Source organism: Lithobates pipiens, unplaced genomic scaffold (assembly GCF_037356315.1).
Source record: "Lithobates pipiens isolate NorthernLeopardFrog02 unplaced genomic scaffold, aLitPip1_a1.2 Scaffold_1, whole genome shotgun sequence".
Taxonomy (NCBI): domain Eukaryota; kingdom Metazoa; phylum Chordata; class Amphibia; order Anura; family Ranidae; genus Lithobates; species Lithobates pipiens.
In genome coordinates this window covers 4,888,252-4,913,377 of record NW_027507685.1, presented here as the reverse complement: position 1 = coordinate 4,913,377, position 25,126 = coordinate 4,888,252, and the positions used below count along the sequence as shown (strand labels likewise).

Sequence of the window (25,126 nt, the reverse complement as noted above, 5' to 3'; positions counted from 1 at the left end):
ATGAGAGCTGTCTTAGCTGATCCTACAGAAGTCTGTCCGACTTTAGAAAAGGTCCCCGCACTACTTTGGTCTGACTTTAATACGACTTCAATGCCATAGAGTGTAAAAGATCACATTAAGTCAGAATAAAGTTGGACTGAGTTTGCAGGGCAAAGTCGGATCGGAAGTTGCACGACTTTCATATCGGAGCAGTGTGAACCTTGGCTAGGAAATTTATTTTCATGTGTTTCTACACTAAAGTTTACAGACTAGAGTGTGTGGACTCGGGGCCTAATTCAATTTTTGTGCCTAGGATCCAATTCATGCATTGTGTATTATTAAAATCTGTACAGTTGTTTTCAATCGTACAGATCAGACATGGGCATCTCAGTGTGCTGTGTTTCTCCACAATGTAGGCCTTGTTCACACATGGCGATTACATGCATGTCCTGTGCAAGGCCGTATGTTGCCAGTACGGGGATGCACAGGTGTTGTTTGCATCCCTGTTTCGGCAGTCCTATTGTTGTCTATTGGGATGTGTGAATGCGGGTGCATGTCACCAAACTCACCTTGGGTGTGTTCTGGGCCGTACACCCGCACTTGCATGGATGTCATATTGGGAACTGCAACTGTGTCTGTGGAGATGCTGCAACCCAATAGAGAACAATCGGACTGCTGGCACACAAATGCACAAAACACCTGTGCCAGAAAAACACAGCCCTATGGGGGGCACATATTTTTTGCCCAATATGAACAAGGCCTTAGGCATGCCCAATAGGACTAAATAGTAGCAAATGTAAAACCTGCGCACTGCGTTGTTCATGAGCTTTGCATTTTCAGAATCTTTACCTTTTTATAGTTTTGGATAGAGTGGAAAGGGATTGGAATAACTGTCAGGTTTTTATTCCTGTGTGTGTCCCTTTTAGGGAAATTCCCCCTATCTGTTTGTCTAGGCCACAGTTATAATCAAAGATGAAAGAAAATCCCAAATGTTGGGTTGTCCCCAGAACAGTAGTGGTGGGGAAAAACTGCCAAAGGGGACAGTGGCATAACTAGAACCTTCAGGGCCCCGATGCAAGAAACCATGAAGGGCCCCCCTGAACCCCAGCCAGGGCCCTTCCCTCCGAGTCCGGCGGTGGAACTCCAGGGCGTGGTCACAGGTATGACCTTTGTGAGCCCTGTAGTTCCACCACTGGTATCAATAGTTTTTTTATGTTTTTTTTTTTCATTTTTAGGTGCCCCTTTGGGGGACTGTCCCTAGGCAGGATGGGTTCCCCGTCCCCAGAAGAGATGAGGTCCTTTTCTCCAGGGCAGATGAAGTTAGGGGTCCCTGTCCCCAGGGGAGATGGGGGTCCCTGTCCCCACGTGAGAAAGGGTCCCTGTCCCCAGGGGGAGATGGAGGGGGTATGTAATGGTGTGTGGGGGATGGGGTCCTCTCACTCACCATGACCAAGCTGCAGGCCACGCACTCATCCATGTTGGCCTGGGCTCCATCCAGTGTGCTGGACGGTCGATCAACATATCTCCCAGAAAGACCTTTCATCATCTGTGTATGACGGGGGAGGAGGGGGGCTGGCAGACAAGCCTGCAGTGTCCTCCGGGGAGCCGCCTCTCATAGGGCTGCACTGCAACTGTGTGCTTAAAGTTTGTTTACCCGGGAGAAGTATGCAGTGCAGTGTGGGCCGGACTCGGGGGGGCGGGACTCTGGCTGGGGAGAACAGACATCGGACTGAGCGGCAATGCATGGAGCAGGAGAGGGGTACTCCAAGGAGCCGGCTGAGGACACAGGTCATGCGAGGAATGCACAACTAAAGAGCAGCCAGTGCGATAGTCGAGCATGGAGCTCTGCTAGTCACCCTCCACCTCCAGCCACCCGTGTGCATGGTGCTCTAGTACCCCTAGCTGCCTATGCTGCTGCCGGCCATATGTAGAGGGGTCTGCATGGGCCCCCTGCATCACAGGGCTCAGTTGCGGTCGCGACTGCTGCACCCCCTATAGTTATGCCCCTGAAAGGGGATAATAGTTCTGGTAAACCTTTTGATTGCCAGGGGTTCCCTCCCTTTGAGGGATTTCCTCTCACCTCCTGTTTTGACTGTGGGACAGATGAAGAAAAATCTCCCCAATGGGACACAGATGGCAAAAAAAGTGACAGAGGCTATAACCCATTCGTACAGTAACCAAAAACAAAGATTTTCCCTGCAGTTCTATTTTAAACACACTTCTAGGTAAGAATGTTCTGCCCATGACTTTGTTCAACAAGAGAGCAAAGATTCTGACAAGAGAAATGAGGGGTGGCACAGGTTTTTTGTAGGGTATGTTTTTCAATGCTAAATTCAATCAGAGAGCTACTTCAAATGCACACAAGAAATAAATGGATGAAGACTGTTTTACATGGCCAAACATTTCTAATTTTTGGCACCCAGGCACCAATGCCAGAGCCGGGCCACAGCCTGTCCTCCAGTAAAGTAGCAGCAGCATGGCATATTCAAGAACATGGTTAGAACACACCCGCAGCCTGCTGATTTGCCAAAAAGGAGTAGAAGCTGATGAGGTTATCCCTCAGATCACTCTGCTTTCTCCTCCTATCAGTGTTTCCTTGTCAGTACGTGTACAATTCAACACAGCCTGATTGGCTCAGAGAATTAGTTCCTCTCTTCCAGTCTGAGTGCTGCTGTGCAGGAAGTTACTATATTAACAGAAGGTTAATATAGAACAAATGCAGGTGATATACTAGCTGCATTTAAAAACACACAAGTGTTTACATAGACAAAACATGATCTAAAATAAAAAGAAAACAAAAAGCCAAGAAAAGTGAATATGACATAAGGAGTGGATTTGTTTGATTGGATGAAAGCCCAAAGGAATATTCACCAGTAAACTCTTTCTAGTATTTTACCCTGATTTTCTGCTGAACCACAATAATTCTGATTTACTGTATCCTGAATTAAATTCTGTACTCCTATCTCCACAACAATCACAATAATTAAGTTATACCATGTAAACCAATTTCTCATGTAGTTATTTAAAATTGTCAGGGCTTTGGCAGCAGATTTCCCCGCAGATGCCAGCTGGTGGAATGCTGCTCTGGTAAAATAAATATAGCAATTATTTAGTAGAGTGTCCCATGTTCGGGTTAGTCTTCACTGTCGGATTTTGCAATATGCATATAGCTTGTAAAAGGGAATTGAACTCTTAGCAAATCCGTATTTGCATTGGTGACATGGTGAATTTTTTGATTTTGGCCAGCCATTCTTGTGATGTGCACATCTCTGCCTGCCAGTAGAGTCACTCTGCTGCTTTCTAGTTTAGAATTACTGATTCTTGGGTCAGCTCCCTGTTCAATGGACAGAAGTGATAATGCCGAGGTTTCCCTGTTCAATGGACAGAAGTGATAATGCCGAGGTTTCCCTGTTCAATGGACAGAAGTGATAATGCTGAGGTTTCCTTGTTCAATGGACAGAAGTGATAATGCCGAGGTTTCCCTGTTCAATGGACAGAAGTGATAATGCTGAGGTTTCCTTGTTCAATGGACAGAAGTGATAATGCCGAGGTTTCCCTGTTCAATGGACAGAAGTGATAATGCTGAGGTTTCCTTGTTCAATGGGCAGAAGTGATAATGCTGAGGTTTCCCTGTTCAATGGACACAGAGCAGTCTTTACAGCAGGGCAAAAGGGGCAGCTTCCCTGGGCCCTGTCATTGTTGTGGGGCCCAAAGCAGCTGCCTCATACTTGCCAACTATCCCAGTTTAAATTCCCTTGTCCCTCGAAGTTTTAGTCCTGTGCTGTGTCTCAATATCTCAGTGTGAAGTTATGGTACTAACGCTGCCCAGCTCTGCCCTATTGTTTACAGACGACTCATCTGCAGACCCTGTGTTTACATATAAATAACCAGCATTCATATGTAAATAGCTGCGGCCAGCAAGCATTGATATGTAAACAAAGGTGGCAATTGTATGTATATCATGCCCCCCTGCAGTGAGGTGATGATGTGCTGTAACCTCTAGCAACCAATCAGTGAGCAGCATTACTGTACAGTAATCTCTAGCAACCAACCAGTGAGCAGTATTACTGTACACTAATCTCTAGCAACCAATCAGTGAGCAGTATTACTGTACAGTAATCTCTAGCAACCAACCAATGAGCAGTATTACTGTACACTAATCTCTAGCAACCAATCAGTGAGCAGTATTACTGTACAGTAATCTCTAGCAACCAACCAGTGAGCAGTATTACTGTACACTAATCTCTAGCAACCAATCAGTGAGCAGTATTACTGTACAGTAATCTCTAGCAACCAATTAACAAGCAGAAATAATTTGCTCTAACCTCTAGCAACTAATCAGTGAGCCGTAATGTGTGCTTTAACCTCTAGCAACCAGTCAGTAAGCAGTAATAATATGCTGTAACCACTGGCAACCAATCGCAATTGCTGCCTGATCTGATACAGTAAACTGATTTTAAGTATAGTTGCTATTTATTGTATGTCTCAGAGCGGATGGAGAGTGAAATTGCATGGGAGGGGGAGGGGGGAGAATTTTTTTTCCCAGGGTCCAATCAATATTAAAGACGGCCCTAAATGGACAGAAGTGATAATGCTGAGGTTTCCCTGTTCAATGGACAGAAGTGATAATGCCGAGGTTTCCCTGTTCAACGGACAGAAGTGATAATGCTGAGGTTTCCCTGTTCAATGGACAGAAGTGATAATGCCGAGGTTTCCCTGTTCAATGGACAGAAGTGATAATGCTGAGGTTTTGCAAGAAGAATTCCCAGAATAAAATAAAAAATACCCTTTTAGCACTGCAAGGGTTAAAACCTTGTTAGATCTAACGGGTAGAGCTGTAATTATTACTTTATTCCTTGCAGACTTTGTGTGCTGACCTCATCTCTCTGATGCTCTTGGCTTTGGACAGGCTCTCCCTGTCCTCAAAAACAATGCTGGGCCTTTGGTCTTGCATTGTTTGTGATGACATCAGAGTGGGAGCACTGGCCAGATCACCAAAGAGAAGCAGTTTCAGGGGACTAGTAGCACAGTATGGAGGAAGTCTATTGGAGTTAGAAGTAATATAAGTATTGCAGCTTATTCCTCTACCCCTAGACTAAAGCTAGCCCTACATTGATTGAAATTCAGTTGGTCAATTTCAATCAGTGCGTGGACTCCCCTACAATAAATTAATTGTTTATTTGACTTCCGTCAAAGGGACATGTTGGAATATTGTCCAGTGTCCCAGCAGAGAGAATTTTTCCATCGTTGTTTGTTTGTGTGGATGGAGGAATCTGTTTGTTTTTTATTGTCTACTGCCTGAAAAAAACTAAAAACAAATGTGTGTGGCCAGCTTTAGTGAGTATTTATTGGCACCATTGTAAGGGTATTTTTAGGGTATTTTTTTGAAGCCTGGGGTGGTACTTTATTTGGGAAATACCTCTGTCACCTGCCTATATGTGGAGAATGGAAAATGTTTATAAATCACAAGGCTATATAGAATAAACATAGTATATACAGTAGCAAAACACACACACGCACATACACACGCACGCACGGACACGAACACAGCTTATACTTGACTCCTAGTCATAGCAAATCAGGTTCTACCCTGTCTCTGGGGATATATTGTTGTGGAACTAACTTTTCAGCGCGTTCTGGTTTAAAGTAACATATTGCCTAATCACAAGAAAGGTTCACTGTATTGTATGAGCAGTTTTTACTTTGTTTTTCTTGTTTGCAGCCACATGCATCTGAAATTAAAACAGGCTACCTGTCCATCATAATGGATCCAGACGAAATGCCATTAAATGAGCAATGTGAAAGATTGCCTTATGACAGCAGCAAGTGGGAATTTCCTCGTGACCGGCTCAGTCTAGGTATGTGCCGTCTGTGTTACTGTGTTCTCCAAATGTATTTCACTATCTTTCATTAGGAAACCTAATAGTTTGTAATACGTTATTTAAAAAAAAAAAAAATTTGTAATAGAACATTCTTTTAGATGTTTAGTTCAAGTGTCAAATCACATAAAGCAAAAAGTTCACTTTTGGGTGGATCCTGGAAAGGCTGAATAATGCTCAGGTTTCATTATTACACGATGACTCCAGAAATGAGATCTCTACACCTGAGCCCCTGATTCCGACAACCCAGCCCACTTGTCAGATAGGACTCTCACTGTGGCTATTAGATTTTGATGCATGAAAAGTAATAATAATGGTAGGAATAATTAAGAGTGGGAGGGCTGCCATCCTTGTCCTTACTTCCTCAATAAGGAACGTTAACTACTTCCCACCCGGCCAATGTATATATACGGCCGGGTGGGAGCCTCCTCCTTCTGACTGGACGTTCAACAACGTCCTTCAGAAGGAGGGGGACAGCGCGCGTGCGTGCCCACGCATCGGCATGATCCCAATGCGCTCGTGTCACCCTGACGCGGCACATCTCGGATCGGCAGGAGGGCTCTGTGATCCTGATCACATGATGGCCGTGTCCAATCACAGCCATCATGTGATGTAAACAAACAGCCGATTGCTATGCAATCGGCTCTTCTCTCCTCAAGTCGTCGCTGAGGAGAGGAGGGCAGATCGCTGCAACCGGCTGGTGATCAATGAGTATGAGCTGTTTTTTTTTACAGCTTTTTACACACTGATCACCAGTCTAGTATAAAACACACATGTCCCCACACATATCCCCAAAACACACATGTCCCCAAAACACACATGTCCCCAAATAATAAAAAAAAAAGGTCCCCAAATAATAAAAACACATGTTCCCCACATATGTCCCACTAAAATCACATGTCCCAATGATTATCTGCACACATCTGTACATGATCATTTGCATACATATGTCTGTGATCACACAAACCAATAATTATACACTTAATGGAATTTTTTTTACCAAAAACATGTAGCAGAATACATTTTGGCTTAAATGTATGACAAAATTAGATTTTATTGGATTTCTTTTAAAATGGAAAGAAGAAAATATTGTTTTTTTTCCAAATTTCTGCTCTTTTTTCGCTTATATTGCAAAAAAAGAAAAACGGAGTAGTGAATAAATACAACCAAAATAAAGCTCTATTTGTGCGAACAAAATTATAAAAATTTCATTTGGGTACAGTGTAGCATGACCGCGCAATTGTCATTGAAAGTGCGAGAGCGATGAAAGCTGAAAATTGGGCTGGGAAGGAAGGGGGCGAAAGTGCCCTGTATTGTAGTGGTTAATGAAGCAAAGACAAATGTGGCAGCCATAGGAATTGATTTACTAAAACTGGAGAGTGCAAAATCTGATGCAGCTCTGCATGGTAGCTAAGCTTCTAACTTCAGCTTGTTCAATTAAGCCTTGACGAAAAACCTGGAAGCTGATTGTTTTCTATACAGAGATGCACCTGATTTTGCACGCTCCAGTTTTAGTAAATCAAACCCATAGTAGTTGAACCTTAAAAATAAATCAATATTTCCTGTATTTCTGTCCTGTTAGATTCCCTTCTGCCCATGGATGGAGTTTAAATATGAAAGCAAAACAATAGGAACATTTAGTACTTGTCATTGGTAGCAAAAAAAAAAACATTTTTATAGATATGGTATTTATCACTATTACCATTGGGTTAGTTGAGGCACAACACTTTTCTGTCACCTATTGATTAGCCTCTGCCATACACCAGCAAATCTGGTATCCAACTCTGTGCACCAGAAATCTGGACCTGGACAGACACCTAGCCAAACATTCTGTTGAGAGTTTATTAACCCCCCTGGCGGTATTCCCGAGTCTGGCTCTGGGCGGATATTTTGTACCAAAAGCAGTAACCCCATGCCAGACTCGGGGCCGCATAGCTGAATGCAGGGAGAGGTTTACTTACCTTGTCCCTTGGATCCAGCGATGTCCCCCCGCTGTACGAGCGAGCCGTGCTCCGCTCGATCTATCACGGAGCCGAGCTCCGTTCCCTGCGAGCGTTGCGACGCAGGGGGATGGAGATCGGCGACAAATTCTAAAAGTGAAACACACACATTACATACAGTATAATGTAATCTTACAGATTACATTGCTGTATGGAATAATTTCACATCCCCTTTGTCCCTAGTGGTCTGCCCAGTGTCCTGCAGGCAGTTTTATAATATAAAAACTGTTCTTTCTGCCTGGAAACTGGAGATTGTCCATAGCAACCAAAACTGTCCCTTTACATCAAAAATGATTTTAGACCAGCTAGAAAACAGCGATAATAAATTAGAATCACTGGGAGAATTGAGCGATGGTGATTTGTGGGGAGATCCGTCATCAAATACTGAAAAGTAATGACAGTGACAATTCTGCAACTGAGCAAATTTCAGTGTTTTTGATTTGATTACATTATTGAATATTTTTTATTATTGTTATATTATTATTTGGTATAATTATTTATAGTTATTTATTATATTATAATTTATGATTTCATTTTTCAAACTTTATCATACCCGGGATGTCTGCTAGACTCTGGTTTGGACAGATTTAAGTGAGTAATTCTTAAGAATTGCAGGACTACAATATAAAACGCCAAATTTTCATGCAAAATAATTGTACCGCTTTCAGCACCTAAAATCTGAAATAATCGTACCGCAAGGGAGGTTAATGGCAGGATTACCAGGTTAAAATTATGGAGAAAAAATAAATCTAATGCACACCTAAGGCCAAGTAAGCTGAGATATGATACATTTTTGTTCTTGGACTTAGATACACTTTAATTATGGTTAAAATATAATAATATATGGTTAATAAGAGTTAATAGATAATGGTTCAATGATAATGGCTTTCAGCTCTGTACAGACAAAACAGTTTGAGGATATCATTAGTGGTTAATTAATCTATTTACCTGTTGCTTAGAACCAATCTTATTAAACCCTCAACCACAATTAAACCAACCAAACAATTAAACAAACACACTTCCAGCACTCAAGTGCTAAAGAATACAGGTCAAACGTTTAACTGGAAACTCTTCTTATACACCAACCAGTTCCAATCATGTAAGGAAATCATTCACGGCTTTGCAGGTCCCTTCAGATTGGGGAAATCTTCAATCACTATATTCACAAACAGGGGGAAAGTGTTGGTCTTAAGCAAAACCTTTATTGATGAATAAAATCCAATAAAATACTCACAAAAGGGGCACAATTACAGGCATGTAACCATCCATCATACCCAATGGAAAGGCTCTCTCTTCCTCTGTAACTCTAAGCAAGAAGGCTTGTCCCTTAAAATGCATAACTTGTAGATGATCGCTGAAAGGGTCCTTCAATTGATCATCTAGATCAGTCTTTTTCAATCTGGGTCCCCAGGCACTGGGTTTTACAGGAGTGTCTTTGCAAAATGCCTAAAAATTGCCCAAAAAGTGGATCAAGACTGCTTTTTGTTACAGAAACCACAGGTTTTAATTGTACAGCATTACACCCCTGGGCAATGTGAGGGCCAGCTGATCTCATCCTAACAATTAATGATGTAATTGGTTGATAAGGAGGACATCAGGCTCTTGCATCCTTGTTCTCCCCTTTCCATCAGCACTAGGGTCACTTTAGGGAGACGAGGAACACTGGAATATTAGTCTTTACCAGTGTGCAAAGATGTATTAGCTTTGTGAAAATAATTCTCCCCGAATTGAGCTAGTGGACTATTACGCTACATATATAAATGTTAGTGACAGAGTAATATAACCAGAGTAAAATTCAGACAAAGTTTATTTAAATGATAAAACCATTTACAGTATATGAGCTAGTACAAATGGTGACGTATTTCTACTAGTTTCGCTCTAAATGAGCTTCTTCAGGAAATATATACGTCTGTAAAAAACGTAAGTATGATACATTAAACAGGAATTTTTTAAAACATTTAAAGTATAGTGTAACAAAATATGAAAGGGGAAAGGTAAATAACGCACAATGTGGCTCTTACCCCCAAGGATGTACCAACACAGCGCCTAAAAGGCCCCGTAGGTACATCCTTGGGGGGTAAGAGCCACATTGTGCGTTATTTACCTTTCCCCTTTCATATTTTGTTACACTATACTTTAAATGTTTTAAAAAATTCCTGTTTAATGTATCATACTTAAGTTTTTTTTTTTACAAACGTATATATTTCCTGAGGAAGCTCATTTAGAGCGAAACTAGTAGAAATACGTCACCATTTGTACAAGCTCATATACTGTAAATGGTTTTATCATTTAAATAAACTTTGTCTGCATTTTACTCTGGTTATATTACTCTGTCACTAACATTTATATATGTACCGTAATAGTCCGCTAGCTCAATTCTGTTTTTAGGGAGCCTACTATGGGAACCGGGCCTCCTAACCTTTTTTCTGTTTAATTTTGGATGATGGTACATCTCAATTATTTATCTAACTAATTGATGCAACGAGGCCTCTATTTTTATAATTTTTTACGTAAATCTCCCCGAATGTTGGGTGTCCTACATGTGTTGATGTTGCTGTCTTATGTCAATCCATTTGTTTAGTTCTTTACGTTTTAGAATGGGGGTACCTCAAAACTGTGCTGATTTTAAGGGGTGCCTTGAGTGAAAGAAGGCTGAGAAACACCGATCTAGATGACGGAGATGTGGGGAGGTCCTGTCCATGGGATATATGATGGATCATTGCATGCCTGTAATTTTAACACTTTTGATTGTTATTGGATTTCAAAGCTGTTGCACAAGGCCGGTATGCTCTCTCTTTTTCTGATTATAGCGTTCAGTGAGTATGTTAGATGTGACTATTTCCTGTGGTTCTAATTATGTGTTGTTTAGTCTATTGAGATAAAATCATAGTCACTAAGGTCCTTGACTTACAGTGACTTACATACTTGTAACACCATCTCAAAATAACTCAGATTCTTGAAGACAATAAAGCCGGAGGGCACCAGAAGTGCTTCCAGCCTCTCTTCTCCACTCTCCCCCGAGCTCAGTAATAGTCATGAAGGATGGTTATACTTGCAATTGTGTATCATATTCACTTAGAATACAAAAGCAGCAAAATGAATGCTTGTTCTCCATTATTACAGTTAATGTGGCATTATAAACTGTTATTCTTAGGATCTCCTTTGGATGAAAGGTTAAACAAATTCACCTCATAATAACTTCTCATACATTTATTTACATACATGCCCCATGTGCTGGGCTTATGGTATATGTTAATCTCTCTGTAAGCTGTCATCACATGGTGGGCTTGTTCTTATCTCTGTTTGCCAAACTTTGGTTTCTATCACTAGGGAGTAACGAACACATCACTGTGAATTCTTTGATGACCTCTACATTCTTTCACCCCTGAGTAACTGAAATTGATCTTTTTTAATCTACATACCAACACATAAATATTTACCATGTTTCCTTACCCAGAATGCAGTCTAAGCCCTTGTACACAAGGTCGGACATTCCGACGGAAAATGTCCGATCGGACCGTGTTGTCGGATAATCCGACTGTGTGTGGGCTCCATCGGACTGTTTCCATCTGAATATCTGACAGACAAAGTTTTAGAGCTGGGCTATAAAAGTTTCCGACAACATGATCGGATCGGACTTTGTCCGATTGTGTGTAGAGAATTCCGATCGGACAAAGTGCCACGCATGCTCACATCAAATTCCTAGACCAAAGCTATTGACTACTAGCCTGAACGTAGCCCCGTCGTAACGAAATAACGTCATCACGTTACGTACGATGGGATTTTCCAACAACTTTGTCCGACTGTGTGTATGCAACACAAGTTTTGGACAAAATCCGTCGGACAAAATCCGACGGATTTTGTTGTCGGAATGTCCGACTGTGTGTACAAGGGCTTAGTGGATTTTGATTTGCATTCACATATCAGAAAAACCCCAAACTAAAACGAATAACTCACATAACCTTCTATTTTTGTGCCACACCTGCTCCTGCTACAATGTCAGGAATGCAGAAAAAAACAACACATATGCACAAAGAAAGAATGAAGGATATCTGTTAACTAGTCTCCTATTTATATAAAGACTAGTATTTTCATATAATCTACAGCATATAGATAATAGCGCAAACATAAAAGGTATACTTATAAAAAAAAACTTCAGTTTGCTCTCCTAATTGGATTTATTTACTTTGAGCTTGATGCTTTAGTGTGGGGTCAAGGGTCACCTGAAGTCTGACCACCTCACTGCCTGATGTCATACTGTGTATCTCCGCTTCAGAATGTTCATAGCAATATGAAATGACAATGCCCTATAACTGTATAGATTTCTTTTAATTACCAGACTTTATTATCTGATGCATTTTCAGTAGTTGGAAGACTGGTGCAGCTGTGCATTGTAGACAGTTAGCTTCTAATTTTAGCTTGTTCAGTTAGTGCCGGTTCACACTACCGCGACTTGTCAGGCGACTTAGCCGCCTGACAAGTCGCGCTCCGTTCTGTACTATGGAACCATTCTAATAGGAGCGACTCAACTCGCTCCGACTTAGAAAAAGGTTCCTGTACTATTTTTGGGTCGACTTCAGGCGACTTGCATTGACTTCTATACAGAAGTCGTTTTGCAAGTCGGCACTGAAGTCGTGTGCAGGTCGCGTCTGTGAGTCGCGCTGCAAGTCGCGTCCCCCCTGTGTGAACAGGCACTTAAGCTTTTACAAAAAAAAAAACCTGGGTGTTACTGGCTCTTAAGCCAAAGGTTGAGACTTGGTTAAAAATATAAAATGAAATAAGGAAACAAATGGATATAATAAAAAAATAAAAAAATCAAGCTATTTATAATAATTTAGGACTGGATACTCAGATTCTCACCTAAGCCCAGTCATTACTGGTTTTGTGTAACCGCTAGCTGACCAGCCACATGGCTGTGCAAATCACCGTCGGTATACGTCGGCTCTTAAAGACGCTATTGCAGGAGCGCACGCCTGCAGCGTTTTTTTCCAGAGCTGATGTGCGTGCCCGGTGGGTGCAAAGTCTGCCGGGCACCCGCAAACGCCGCTCGTGACAGAACAAGAATGGGAATGTGTAAACACACAAATCCTGGTTTTGTCAGGGTAGAGGAGACAGATCGTGTGTTCCTACTAAGAAGGAACATTGATCTGTCTCCTCCTCCTAGTCACTCCCATCCCCCCACAATTAGAGCACACAGTGAGGGAACACATTTAACCCCTTGATCGCCCCGCAGTGTCAACCTCTTCCCTGCCAGTGACATTTATACAGTAATCAGTGGCTATTTTTAGCTCTGATTGCTGCATAAATGTCAATGTTCCCAAAAACGTGTCAAAAGTGTCCGATCTGTCCGCCGCAATGTCATAGTCCTGATAAAAATCGCAGATCTCCGCCATTACTAGTAGAAAAAAATAATAATAATAAAAATGACACAAATCTATCCCCTACCAAAAATATGTAGAATACATACCGGTCAAAACTGAAGAAGAAATTTGGTATTTTTTTTGTTTTTTTTTTGCGCAGGATATTTATTATAGCAAAAAGTACAAAAAACTGAGTTTTTTTCAAAATTGTCACTTTTTTTTTTTTTTATAGTGCAAAAAGTAAAAACCACAGAGGTAATCAAATACCACCAAAAGATAGCTCTATTTATGGGGAAAAAAGGACATACATTTTGTTTAGGTAAAACGTGGCACGACCGTGCAATTGTCAGTTAAAGCGGTAGTAAACCCGCTGACGTTTTTTGTTTGTTTTTCTGACCTGCAAGGGAAAAGTCATAATGAGCTAGTATGCACCGCATACTAGCTTATTATGAAATGCTTAACTTAGAACGAAGCCCCGACATGTCACCCGATCCACACCGAGGGAGCTGACATGTTCCCTCGGCGTGTCTTCCGGGTATCGCGGCTCCGGCGCTGTGAGTGGCTGGAGCTGCAATATCGTCACTCCCGCGCATGCGTGCGCGAGATTTCTTTCAGCCGAGAATCCCCTGTGTGCTTTGCGAGGGGAATATCTCCTAAACCATATAGGTTTAGGAGATATTTTTTTTACCTACAGGTAAGCCTTATTATAGGCTTACATGTACGTAAAAGTTATAAAAAAGACTATACAACCGCTTTAAAGCGACACAGTGCCGTATTGCAAAAAATGGCCTGGTCAGGAAGGGGGCAAATCCTTCCGGGGCTGAAGTGGTTAAAGCCATATTAAAACAAAATATAATATATTGCAGTTTACAAATTCTTAAATATGGAGGCTACAAGTTTTCTCTTTCAGCCTTGTCTAAGCCCTTGTACACACGATCGGAGATTCCGACGGAATGTGTCCGATCGGAGCGTTTTGTCGGATATTCCGACTGTGTGTGGTCTGCATCGGACTGTTTCCGTCGGAATATCCGTCGGACCAAATTTTCCAACTTGCCGGAAATATTTTCCGACAAAATGCTCCGATCGGACATACTCCGATCATGTGTAGAGAATTCCGATCGGACAAAGTGCCACGCATGCTCAGATCAAATTCCTACATCAAAGCTATTGGCTACTAGCATGAATGTAGTCCCGTCGTAACGAAATAACGTCATCACGTTCTGAACGATCGGATTTTCCGACAACTTCGTCCGACCGTGTGTATGCAACAGTTTCTGACAAAATCCTGACGGATTTGGTTGTCGGAATCTCTGACCGTGTGTACAAGGGCTTAGGTCAGTGACGGCAAACCTTGGCACCCCAGATGTTTTGGAACTACATTTCCCAAGATGCTCATAACACTCTGAAGTGTAGTTGAGCATCATGGGAAATGTAGTTCAAAAACATCTGGGGTGCCAAGGTTCGCCATCACTGGCTTAGGTTGTCTCCATCCTGGATTGAGCGGCAATGGAACCACCCTTGGACAGCAGCATTGTCAATCTGGGGAGGGGGGGTAATGTTAGATACACTAGCAGATTTAGATGGACATGACTAACAATTTAAAGCCAAACTCCAGCTAAAACTTTTTAAACAGTTACAGCAACTGTTTTTGTTTTCCGTTTGGGATAAATGTTTTACATAAATTCATAGAATCTAAGTGTTGCAAATCAACATGTATTTACAAATCAACTCAAATTTGATTTAAATATATAAATATATATATATATATATATATATATATATATATATATATATATATATATATAAACAAAAACAATGATAGTTTTGAAATTTCAAATGGGAGGCTTTAATGAAATTTTCTTTTTTTAAGATTTACAACCACCTTAAGGAAAACGAAGTTAATCTTTAAGTAGAACAATTATGAACATGCTGCTGCATATGTTATAAAATGTGATATTACTGGTACAGTTTCCATTCCTTGCAAACACAAGTGTTGTCAGTAGCAACAAGTTCTTTTCAGTTGTAATTACTTTTGTATATACTATTGTGTACGATGTGTTATTTTCTACAAACAAGTTAAATCAAGCTTATTACTCAAATTGCAGTATCTGCTGTGTTTCATTAAGCTCTGCTAACTGTACATATTCTCCTGTTAAAAGTATTTTTTGATAAACCCAGTTTGTTTGTTTTCCTTTCTTGTGAACTCTCCTTTCTGCGTGAAATTCAGAGCTGATTTATGAAAAGGAGCAAAGACAACTTGTCCAACACTGGCAACTGGAGAGGTTGTTTAATAAAAAATAAAAAAAATAACCTGTATAGGTTGCTACAAGCAAAAACTCCTATGCTGCACCAGGTTTCATAAATCTGCTCCTAGGTGTCTTTGCATGACTTTATTTGCATGTGTCTGTGTTATTTGTCCACGCTGTGGCTCACTGTTGACTTTCAACTGCAGGCAAAACTCTGGGCCATGGCGCTTTCGGGAAGGTGGTGGAAGCCTCTGCTTTTGGCATTGATAAATGTTCAACATGCAAAACTGTTGCTGTTAAGATGCTTAAAGGTATCTACTTGGGGTTTTCCATGGGATTTCTACTTGGGTTTTTCTGCTGATAGGTTATCCTCATACTTCACATGTAACTTCATGCTCTTGGTGCTATTAAAAGCACTTTTTTTCTTTTTATACCATATCAGGTGCAAATGTTGATGTTTGACCAAAATAGTATTTTTATTTAGTGTAGACATGTTTTGACTTCAAACATCCAATCATGTCTTATATATCCCATTCACCTGATTTTTGGTTTTGGAGGAAATACTAATTTTGTGGATTCAGTCTTTATTATTTTAGTTAGTCATCCCTGGAATTCAAAGTACAAGTAGGAAGATGCCAGCCAGTGTTCCTTTAGAGATGTGCACAAAACATGATAGGCATTTAAAAGAATGCATCATTCATAAGGTTTCTTTTAAGTATATCATGGGCTCTACTAAAGTGCAACACTGATCCATGGACAGTACTCTCACTAGCCTATCGTGCAACACTGATCCATGGACAGTACTATCACTAGCCTATCGTGCAACACTGATCCATGGACAGTACTATCACTAGCCTATCGTGCAACACTGATCCATGGACAGTACTATCACTAGCCTATCGTGCAACACTGATCCATGGACAGTACTCTCACTAGCCTATCGTGCAACACTGATCCATGGACAGTACTATCACTAGCCTATCGTGCAACACTGATCCATGGACAGTACTATCACTAGCCTATCGTGCAACACTGATCCATGGACAGTACTATCACTAGCCTATCGTGCAACACTGATCCATGGACAGTACTATCACTAACCTATCGTGCAACACTGATCCATGGACAGTACTCTCACTAGCCTATCGTGCAACACTGATCCATGGACAGTACTATCACTAGCCTATCGTGCAACACTGATCCATGGACAGTACTATCACTAGCCTATCGTGCAACACTGATTCATTGACAGTACTATCACTAGCCTATCGTGCAACACTGATTCATTGACAGTACTATCACTAGCCTATCGTGCAACACTGATCCATGGACAGTACTATCACTAGCCTATCGTGCAACACTGATCCATGGACAGTACTATCACTAGCCTATCGTGCAACACTGATCCATGGACAGTACTATCACTAGCCTATCGTGCAACACTGATCCATGGACAGTACTATCACTAGCCTATCGTGCAACACTGATCCATGGACAGTACTATCACTAGCCTATCGTGCAACACTGATCCATGGACAGTACTCTCACTAGCCTATCGTGCAACACTGATCCATGGACAGTACTATCACTAGCCTATTGTTTCTCATCAGCAAGGGTCTGCTGGTTCTTCTCATAAGTGATGCTTCTAGGAGCATCTTCAATAAAGTACCATCTACTACAGGGATCTGCAATTAGCGGACCTCCAGCTGTTACAAAACTACAAGTCCCATCATGCCTCTGCCTCTGGGTGTCATGCTTGTGGCTGTCAGAGTCTTGCTATGCCTCATGGGACTTGTAGTTCTGCAACAGCTGGAGGTCCGCTAATTGCATATGCCTGATCTACTAGATGGGAGATGCAATATGTATACCTTGGAAATACATGCACAAAAATCTGTCGCAAAGAAGGAAAACTTCTCTGTAAATGTTTTTTTTCCTGGCAGGGCTTTAGGTGATTACCCCTCCCAGTAGGCTGAAACAGTACTGTTCATGAGATTGTATTTTGGCTCTGCAGTTGTGGTGTGAAGAATTCATTGGGTGGAACATTTGGTTTAAAGTGAACCTATGCTTTGCCTATGTAGAGTAGTGCAACATGTTCACTTTCACATGTTCACACCTCTGCAGATATGCTTCCCACTTCATTCAGCAGCTGGGAGCAAAAAGAAAGTAGGTAAGCTACAGTTCATAGCTAACTTTGGATAGATATGGATTCTCTATGTGGCAGGGCTGTAAGCAGGTAAGTCACATATAGTATGCTCCTCCATGCCCACACATACCCTGGAGTGGTGGGGTGTCTCATTTGTGGGATGTCCTATTTGTGTCCCATTTGGGATGTTTACCTTCACTTCCTGTCCCATAGCCAAAACAGGAAGTGAGATGAAATTGTTGCAAATTAAGGGAGTCTTTTGGGGACCCCCCAGGTCACCAGAACTATTGTCCCTATTGGAAGATTTTTCTTCTATTACTTTTATTGTAACAAAATTGAGGGTTTTCTTTTACTTTCACTTTGAATGGTAATGGTAAACAGGGCGAATAGAGAGGGTTATCTCCCTAACAGGGGCACAGACAGCAATAAAAACTGACAGGGGGTTTAATCCCTCTCCACTCTATCCAAAACTAAAAAAAGTTTTGCCTTTAGTTATACTTTAAGCCTAGTTTACATTTATCTGTTTAGGATGCTTTGTATAGTCAGTTATGACACACAATGCCTTTAAGGCCTCTTGCACACTGGATGTTATAGAATCGCCAGTAGCGTTAGCTGTAGAAAGCTGTAACTGTAGAATGAGTTTTTCAGCATTTTTTTTTAGCTTTTTCTTAGTAAAACTATACTAATATAAAAGCTTATGGTTTGAAAAAAGCTGATAAATGCCAAACAGGCAGGTTTTCAATGTTTTTTAACAGTTTTCAGCGTTTTTCAGCTTTTATCAGAGTTAGAGCATTTTTACAGCACAAAAACCCCCTTCACGCGATCGGTCTGCTTTGGTCTACCTTTCCATTTTTCAGGCAGATCTGAGCATGCCACCCATTGACTTCTATGGGCAGGTGGATGTCAGCGGAGATGGGTCTGCTGACACCCGCCTGCCATCCAATCTGCCAAGATCTGCTCAAAACAGAAGGATGGCTATACGTTCGCCATCCATCCAGCGGATTCGGATGGAATCGGATGAAAACGGACAGGCTGTCCATTTTCATCTGATCTCCCATAGAGAACAGCGGGGCTCTGACAGGTCTGTCTCTGCACAGTGAGTGGAGACGGACCTGTCATCCGCCTGCTCAGCAGGGACCAGCAGAGTGCTCCCCTGCTGAGCTAGTGTCCATCCAACGGATCTGCTGCCTTAGTTTTGGGGTGTTTTTCCAGACAGAAAACGCTCCCTGCCAAAAAACGCTGATAACAGCCTATGTGTGCATGGACACATAGGATAACATGCTGGGGAGTTTATTGGCTGCAGAAAGAACGTCCAGCGTGCATTGGGCCTAATAAATATTTTTCTGTCAGGTTCATCCATAATACATGCAAGAGAAAACAGTTGACAAACAAATATCAGGATGTACTTTTTTAGTAATCGGGAAAACGAATCTGAATTCCAGGGCTCTGACAATTTGTATAGGATTGGGGATAATTGTAATAAAGCTGTGAGGTTTGCTTGTTCTATCCATCAGACACCATATGGCACATTTATGCCTTACCTAAATCTCATGTATTTGTTGTGCACTACAATTAAATAAGTCAGGAAAAGGATGACTTGTGAGCACGTCTTGTGTATGAGATTCCTCACAGGGGCTGTGGTTGTTTTCCTTTTGTCTCTTGATGTCGTCCCCCTTAACCTAAACAGGATTTTCTGAGCCTTGTAAAAATATCCCTTTGTGCGGAGATGACTGTGTCCTGTTTATCTTAAACAGAGTGTGCAACAAACAACGAATGCAAGGCTTTAATGTCCGAGCTGAAGATCCTTATCCATATTGGGCATCATTTGAATGTTGTTAATTTACTGGGAGCTTGCACCAAGCCTGGAGGTAAGAATCTATATGGCCACCATTAATCCACAATCCTCTAGAGGATCCTTCTGCTGCCAACCACTGTTCTTGTGACAGGGCAATTATCTAAGAACCAAAGGCCTTCTGTACAAGGGGAGCTGGCGATTATAATTCCAAACAAATAACTTAAATGCATTTGCATGAACTCCAGCCTAATTACTGAATTCTTAAGTAAATTAATGGTCTGGGGTTATGCAAAACCATGCAAAAGCTTGTATGCATCAAAGAGAAGTACTGTATACTACATGTACATTGTACACATTCCCATCGAAAATTCAATCTGCGGTGAAAGATATAAAGATATATTGATTGTTTTGCCTAATGAATTAAAGGAAATTAGCTGAATATTTTTCTATGAGAGTTGTTAATTCTACATGGGATAAATCTGTTTTGTTAAAGAGAAAATGCATTCAGAAAACTATTTTAGCTTTCAGCCAAATGACAAAGTAACCGAAGCAATAAATATAATTATCGTATATAAAATAAAATGCAATTGCAAGAATGGATTGCTTATCATTTGGCAGTTAGATCATCTTAGTAAATACATTTATAAGGTCAGAATTATTCAATATTGAACTGCATATTATTTCTAAAATGTTTAAAAGCAGAATTGGTTGTTTTTTGGCAAGACAATGTCATTGTGCGTGTGTTTTTTTTTTTGTTTTTTTGTTTTTTTTATGAAACCGAGCTGTATATTTTTACTTTTACTTTTTTATAAACACTTTGTTGCTGCAAGTGAGGTGCTGTGCCCTTGTACACACGGTCGGACATTCCGATGGAAAATGTCCGATCGGACCGTGTTGTCGGATAATCCGACTGTGTGTGGGCTCCATCGGACTGTTTCCGTCGGAATATCCGACGGACAAAGTTTTAGAGCTGGGTTATAAAACTTTCCGACAACATGATCCGATCGGACTTTGTCCGATCATGTGTAGAGACTTCCGAACGGACAAAGTGCCACGCATGCTCAGATCAAATTCCTAGACCAAAGCTATTGGCCAGTAGCCTGAACGTAGTCCCGTCGTAACGAAATAACGTCGTCACGTTACAAACGATCGGATTTTCCGACAACTTTGTCCGGCCGTGTGTATGCAACACAAGTTTCGGACAAAATCCATCGGATTTTGTTGTCGGAATGTCCGACCGTGTGTACAAGGGCTTAGAGTCCATTCACACAGGGGCAACACGACTTCCAGTGAGACTTTGGGAGGCAACTTGGACACGACTTGAGTATGAATCACAGCACGACTTGAGGCAACTTGAAGTTGCCTCCAGGACAGGGGACTTTGCCAGTAGCCAATCACATAATAATCAGCTCTGTGGGAGGGAGGGGTTTGCCTAGAAAACTATTTTTACTTCCTGGAAAGTTGCTTCAGTTAAGACAGGGGATCAGACTTGGAGGCAACTTCCATTGAAATCAATGGGTACAAGTTGCTTAGAAGTCGGATTGAAGTAGTACAGGAACCTTTTCTGAGCGACTTCAGTAGTGCCAATTAAGACGGCTCTCATTCACTTACATTGATTTTATCATGTTGCACGACTTGAGGCAACTTGGGACGACTTCAAGTCGGATCCAAAGTTGCCCCTGTGTGAATGGACTCTTAGGTCAGCAGAGAATGTTTTGTAGTGTAACTAACGAAAATGTGTAGCCAACCCCTATATCACTACGGAACAACAGTCGTGACAAAAAGGGGTCAGCAGAAGGAACCACAGCACCCAGACACTATATCTGACACACTGAGCCATGCCACTGGAAGTTACAGAAGCAATCAATGATTTCCCTTGCTACCAGCTGGATAGGGTAATATTCAGCCTATTCTTTTACTGGGTGGCTGTCACTGAATATTTTTAAATAGTAACAGGATTGCTTTAACTGCACATCAGGTTTTAATTCTGGAATGCTATCAGTTGCTCCTCATAAATTTGATTTCTAATATATAGCATACAGCTGACATTAATAGTACTTATCGCTTAGGCTAGAGTTGCCCAGGTGATTTTTAATCTCTTACTACTGAAAGATTTAACCACTTGTTGACAATCATCCCATTAGCAACATTATTATTTCTGTGTGCTGCAAATTAGGTACCTGCCACCAAGTGGTTACATCATCTCTCATCCAATCATGTCTTATAGTATATGCCATTCACCTGATTGATTTTGGAGGAAATACTAATTTTGTGGATTGAGTCTTTATTATTTTAGTTAGTCATTCCTGGAATTCAAAGTACAAGTAGGAAGATGCCAGTGTTCCTTTAGAGATGTGCACAATACATGATAGGCATTTAAAAGAATGCATCATTCATAAGGTTTCTTTTAAGTATATCATGGGCTCTACTAAAGTGCAACACTGATCCATGGACAGTACAATCACTAGCCTATCATTTCTCATGAGCAAGGGTCTGCTGGTTCTTCTCATAAGTGATGCTTCTAGGACAGTGATGGCGAACCTTGGCACCCCAGATGTTTTGAAACTACATTTCCCATGATGCTCCTGCACTCTGCAGTGCAGTTGAGCATCATGGGAAATGTAGTTCCAAAACATCTGGGGTGCCAAGGTTCACCATCACTGTTCTAGGAGCATCTTCAATAAAGTAGCATCTACTACAGGGATCTGCAATTAGCAGACCTCCAGCTGTTGCAAAACTACAAGTCCCATCATGCCTCTGCCTCTGGGTGTCATGCTTGTGGTTGTCAGACTCTTGCTATGCCTCATGGGACTTGTAGTTCTGCAACAGCTGGAGGTCCGCTAATTGCATATGCCTGCTAAGCTCTAACGAGCAGGGCCCTCTAGTCCCTCTTGAATTGATTTGTATTGTAAGTGTACTGTCTGCCCTCATGATGTAAAGCGCTGCGCAGACTGTTGGCGCTATATAAATCCTGAATAATAATAATAATAATAATATACAGGCATACCCCACTTTTTAGTACACAATGGGGTTTATTTAATAAAGCTGGAAAGTGCAAAATCAGGTTCACTTCTGCATAGAAGCCAATGAGATTCTAACTCCAGCGTGTTCAATTAATCTTTGGTAATAAAACCTGGAAGCTTATTGGTTTCTATGCAGAAGTGAGCCTGATTTTGCACTTTCCAGCTTTAGTAAATAAACCCCATTGTGTACTTAAAAGTGGGGTATGCCTGTATAGTATAAAGCTGAAATATAGTAGAAGGCTGATGTGCATTTAAAGCAATCCTGTTACTATTTTAAAATATTCTGTGACAGCCACCCGGGTAAGCCTGTATCTGCCTCTTGCAGTCCCTCCCCGACAGAGCTCAGACTGGGAAAGGTAGAAGCAGCACTAGGGACCAATTGTGTGTGTTTTTTTTTTTTTCTGTGGTGTTTATATGCTAACATAGGAAATAAGGATCAGGCCAAGATTGTGAATGCTTTGGCATAAATGGGAGTGAGGTTGTAAGATCCATATGCATGAGTGTGCATTTTTACCCCAGAGATATATTTTCTTAAGACATCAGCTAAATTATTATTCTTTTTTTAATTGTACAAACTCTGCCCTGCGTTTTTTTCGATTTTTATAACACAAAGAATTGTTCATTTAGAAATCAGCTGTGTTTTAGAATAAGAATGATATTTGATTAGCAGAAATCATATGGGATCTATACTTTTTCCAGTTTTTTTAGATATGATAAGTTTATAGCCCAACTCTGGCCAAATATTTTTCTTTAGGTTTACGTAGTAGAGTAGTAAACCCCCTTAAAAGCCTAATTTTAGAACATCAGATATAAAGTGATTGTTTTGTTTTGTTTTTCAGTTGAAAATAACAAACATCTTATACTTACCGGCCCTGTGTAATGGTTTTGCACAGAGCAGCCCCGATCCTCCTCTTCTTGATTCCCTCTTCGGCGCTCCTTTCCCCTTCCTCCTGTTGAGTGCCCCCATAGCAAGCAACTTGCTATGGGGGCACCCGAGCTGAGCCACCGCTCCCTGTGTCCATTCAGACATGGAGCTGCAGCCCCTCCCCCTTTCTCTCCTCATTGGCCAACTGACTTTGACAGTAGCAGGAGCCAATGGTCCTGCTCTGCTGTCTCAGCCAAAGAGGAGGGGAGTCCCGGGCAGCCGACACACTTCTGCATCGATGGATAGAGATGGGGCTCAGGTAAGTGTTAGGGGGGGGCTAAGGTGGGCTGCTACACACAGCAGGTTTTTTATCTTAATGCATAGAATTCATTAGGATAAAAAAACCTTCTGCCTTTACAACCACTTTAAATATGTGCTATTTCAGAACATTACAGTTACTACTAAACCTGTTGGTGGTCTACCCCTTTTTAAAATATCAGTTCATGCCTGCTAATACGTGTCATTTAATGTTATATTTTCTTTTCCTGCAATTGCTGATTAGTGTCTCTTTTATAGGGCCTCTTATGATCGTTGTGGAATATTGCAAGTATGGAAATCTGTCAAATTATTTACGAAGCAAAAGAGGAGACTTCATAGCTTACAAGGTAAAAATGATATTAGTGTGGCAATGTTCGCAGTCATGTTGCTGCACAATACAGAATGCTTTTCAGTAAATGTTTGTAAAATATAATATTTCAATGTAAAATATCAGATATCTTATGGATTTACATCATAAACTGGCACTCATTCATGGAAAAGAATTATGTCGTTTGTTAAACATTCAGGCTGTTTAGTAAAGCAAGGGGCAATGCACAAATAGCAGTAACCCAGACCATCTAGTCTGAAATCAGATTTTAGTAATCTGAGTTAGGTAACAGAAAAAAGCCCACAGCCACTGCATCCAGAAGCAGCAGTTGTGGCAGAAACAAATGTTTGACGTAAATGTGTGTAAACGTTTTTAAATGTGAATAAGTGCTCAGCACATTTAGCATGCTGCAAAAATAGAAAAGAGGTAACCCGACCATCGCACACCTCACACGGCCCAAGTGGTAAGGAAGCAAAAGCAGCCTCAGCTCCAGACCATGTCTCCAACATGTTTCGCCCCACCCCGAGGCTTAATCACGGAGATCTGTCGGGTTAGCGCTTTCTATTTTTGCAGCATGCTTTGAGTCTAGACAGACCTTTCTTCAGCCTGCACCCTCATTGGTCAGCGGGATCCAACCCCCTGGACCTTGACAGCCTGAGCGGGGACCCTCAATCATTTACCATGAAGCACATTTTGTACTTGAACATTAATTCTTTTCAATGGTCAACATAAAGCATTATTCCGGCAAATTAAATTAATTGACACCCAAGAGCTTGACGCACCTAAATGGACCTAAACGCGTTACACATGTTTACAAGGATCAACTTTTTTTCTGCTGAAACACTGTTGCCGGGAGGAAAGGAGTCTAGGAGAGTTAGAAAAATGTCCAGTGTGCATAAGGCCTAACACACCCTGCACCTGCCCTACCCCTCCAGGAGATTGCTCCCACCTACCTCTGTAGTTTCATGCTTTTACAATGTAGACATTGTTGGTGAGCACTGTTCTCCCAATATACATAGGCAGTGTTTTTCTTTACTGATCAATTGTTTTGTATATTACCTTCATCTTGCATAGATCATTCATTTGGCAGAGTATGCAGGAGCTGAGTGATCATAGAACAGCCTGTGTTGAGCAGAGCTGTGGTATTGTAAACAGGAGAAATGTGTCCCCAGAAGAATGCAAAGCTCAGC

At 41.3% G+C, this 25,126-nt stretch overlaps 1 protein-coding gene across 1 annotated transcript in view; it reads left to right on the top strand.

Annotated features, from left to right (window-relative positions):
* The window catches only part of LOC143973940 (vascular endothelial growth factor receptor kdr-like), a 285,307-nt gene that overhangs the window by 206,926 nt on the left and 53,255 nt on the right, over positions 1 to 25,126 (top strand). The window contains exons 17-20 of the mRNA XM_077474881.1: positions 5,702 to 5,837; positions 15,671 to 15,775; positions 19,362 to 19,475; positions 23,867 to 23,955. Of these exons, the coding sequence (XP_077331007.1) occupies positions 5,702 to 5,837; positions 15,671 to 15,775; positions 19,362 to 19,475; positions 23,867 to 23,955 (444 nt within the window). The remainder of the gene's footprint in view (positions 1 to 5,701; positions 5,838 to 15,670; positions 15,776 to 19,361; positions 19,476 to 23,866; positions 23,956 to 25,126) is intronic.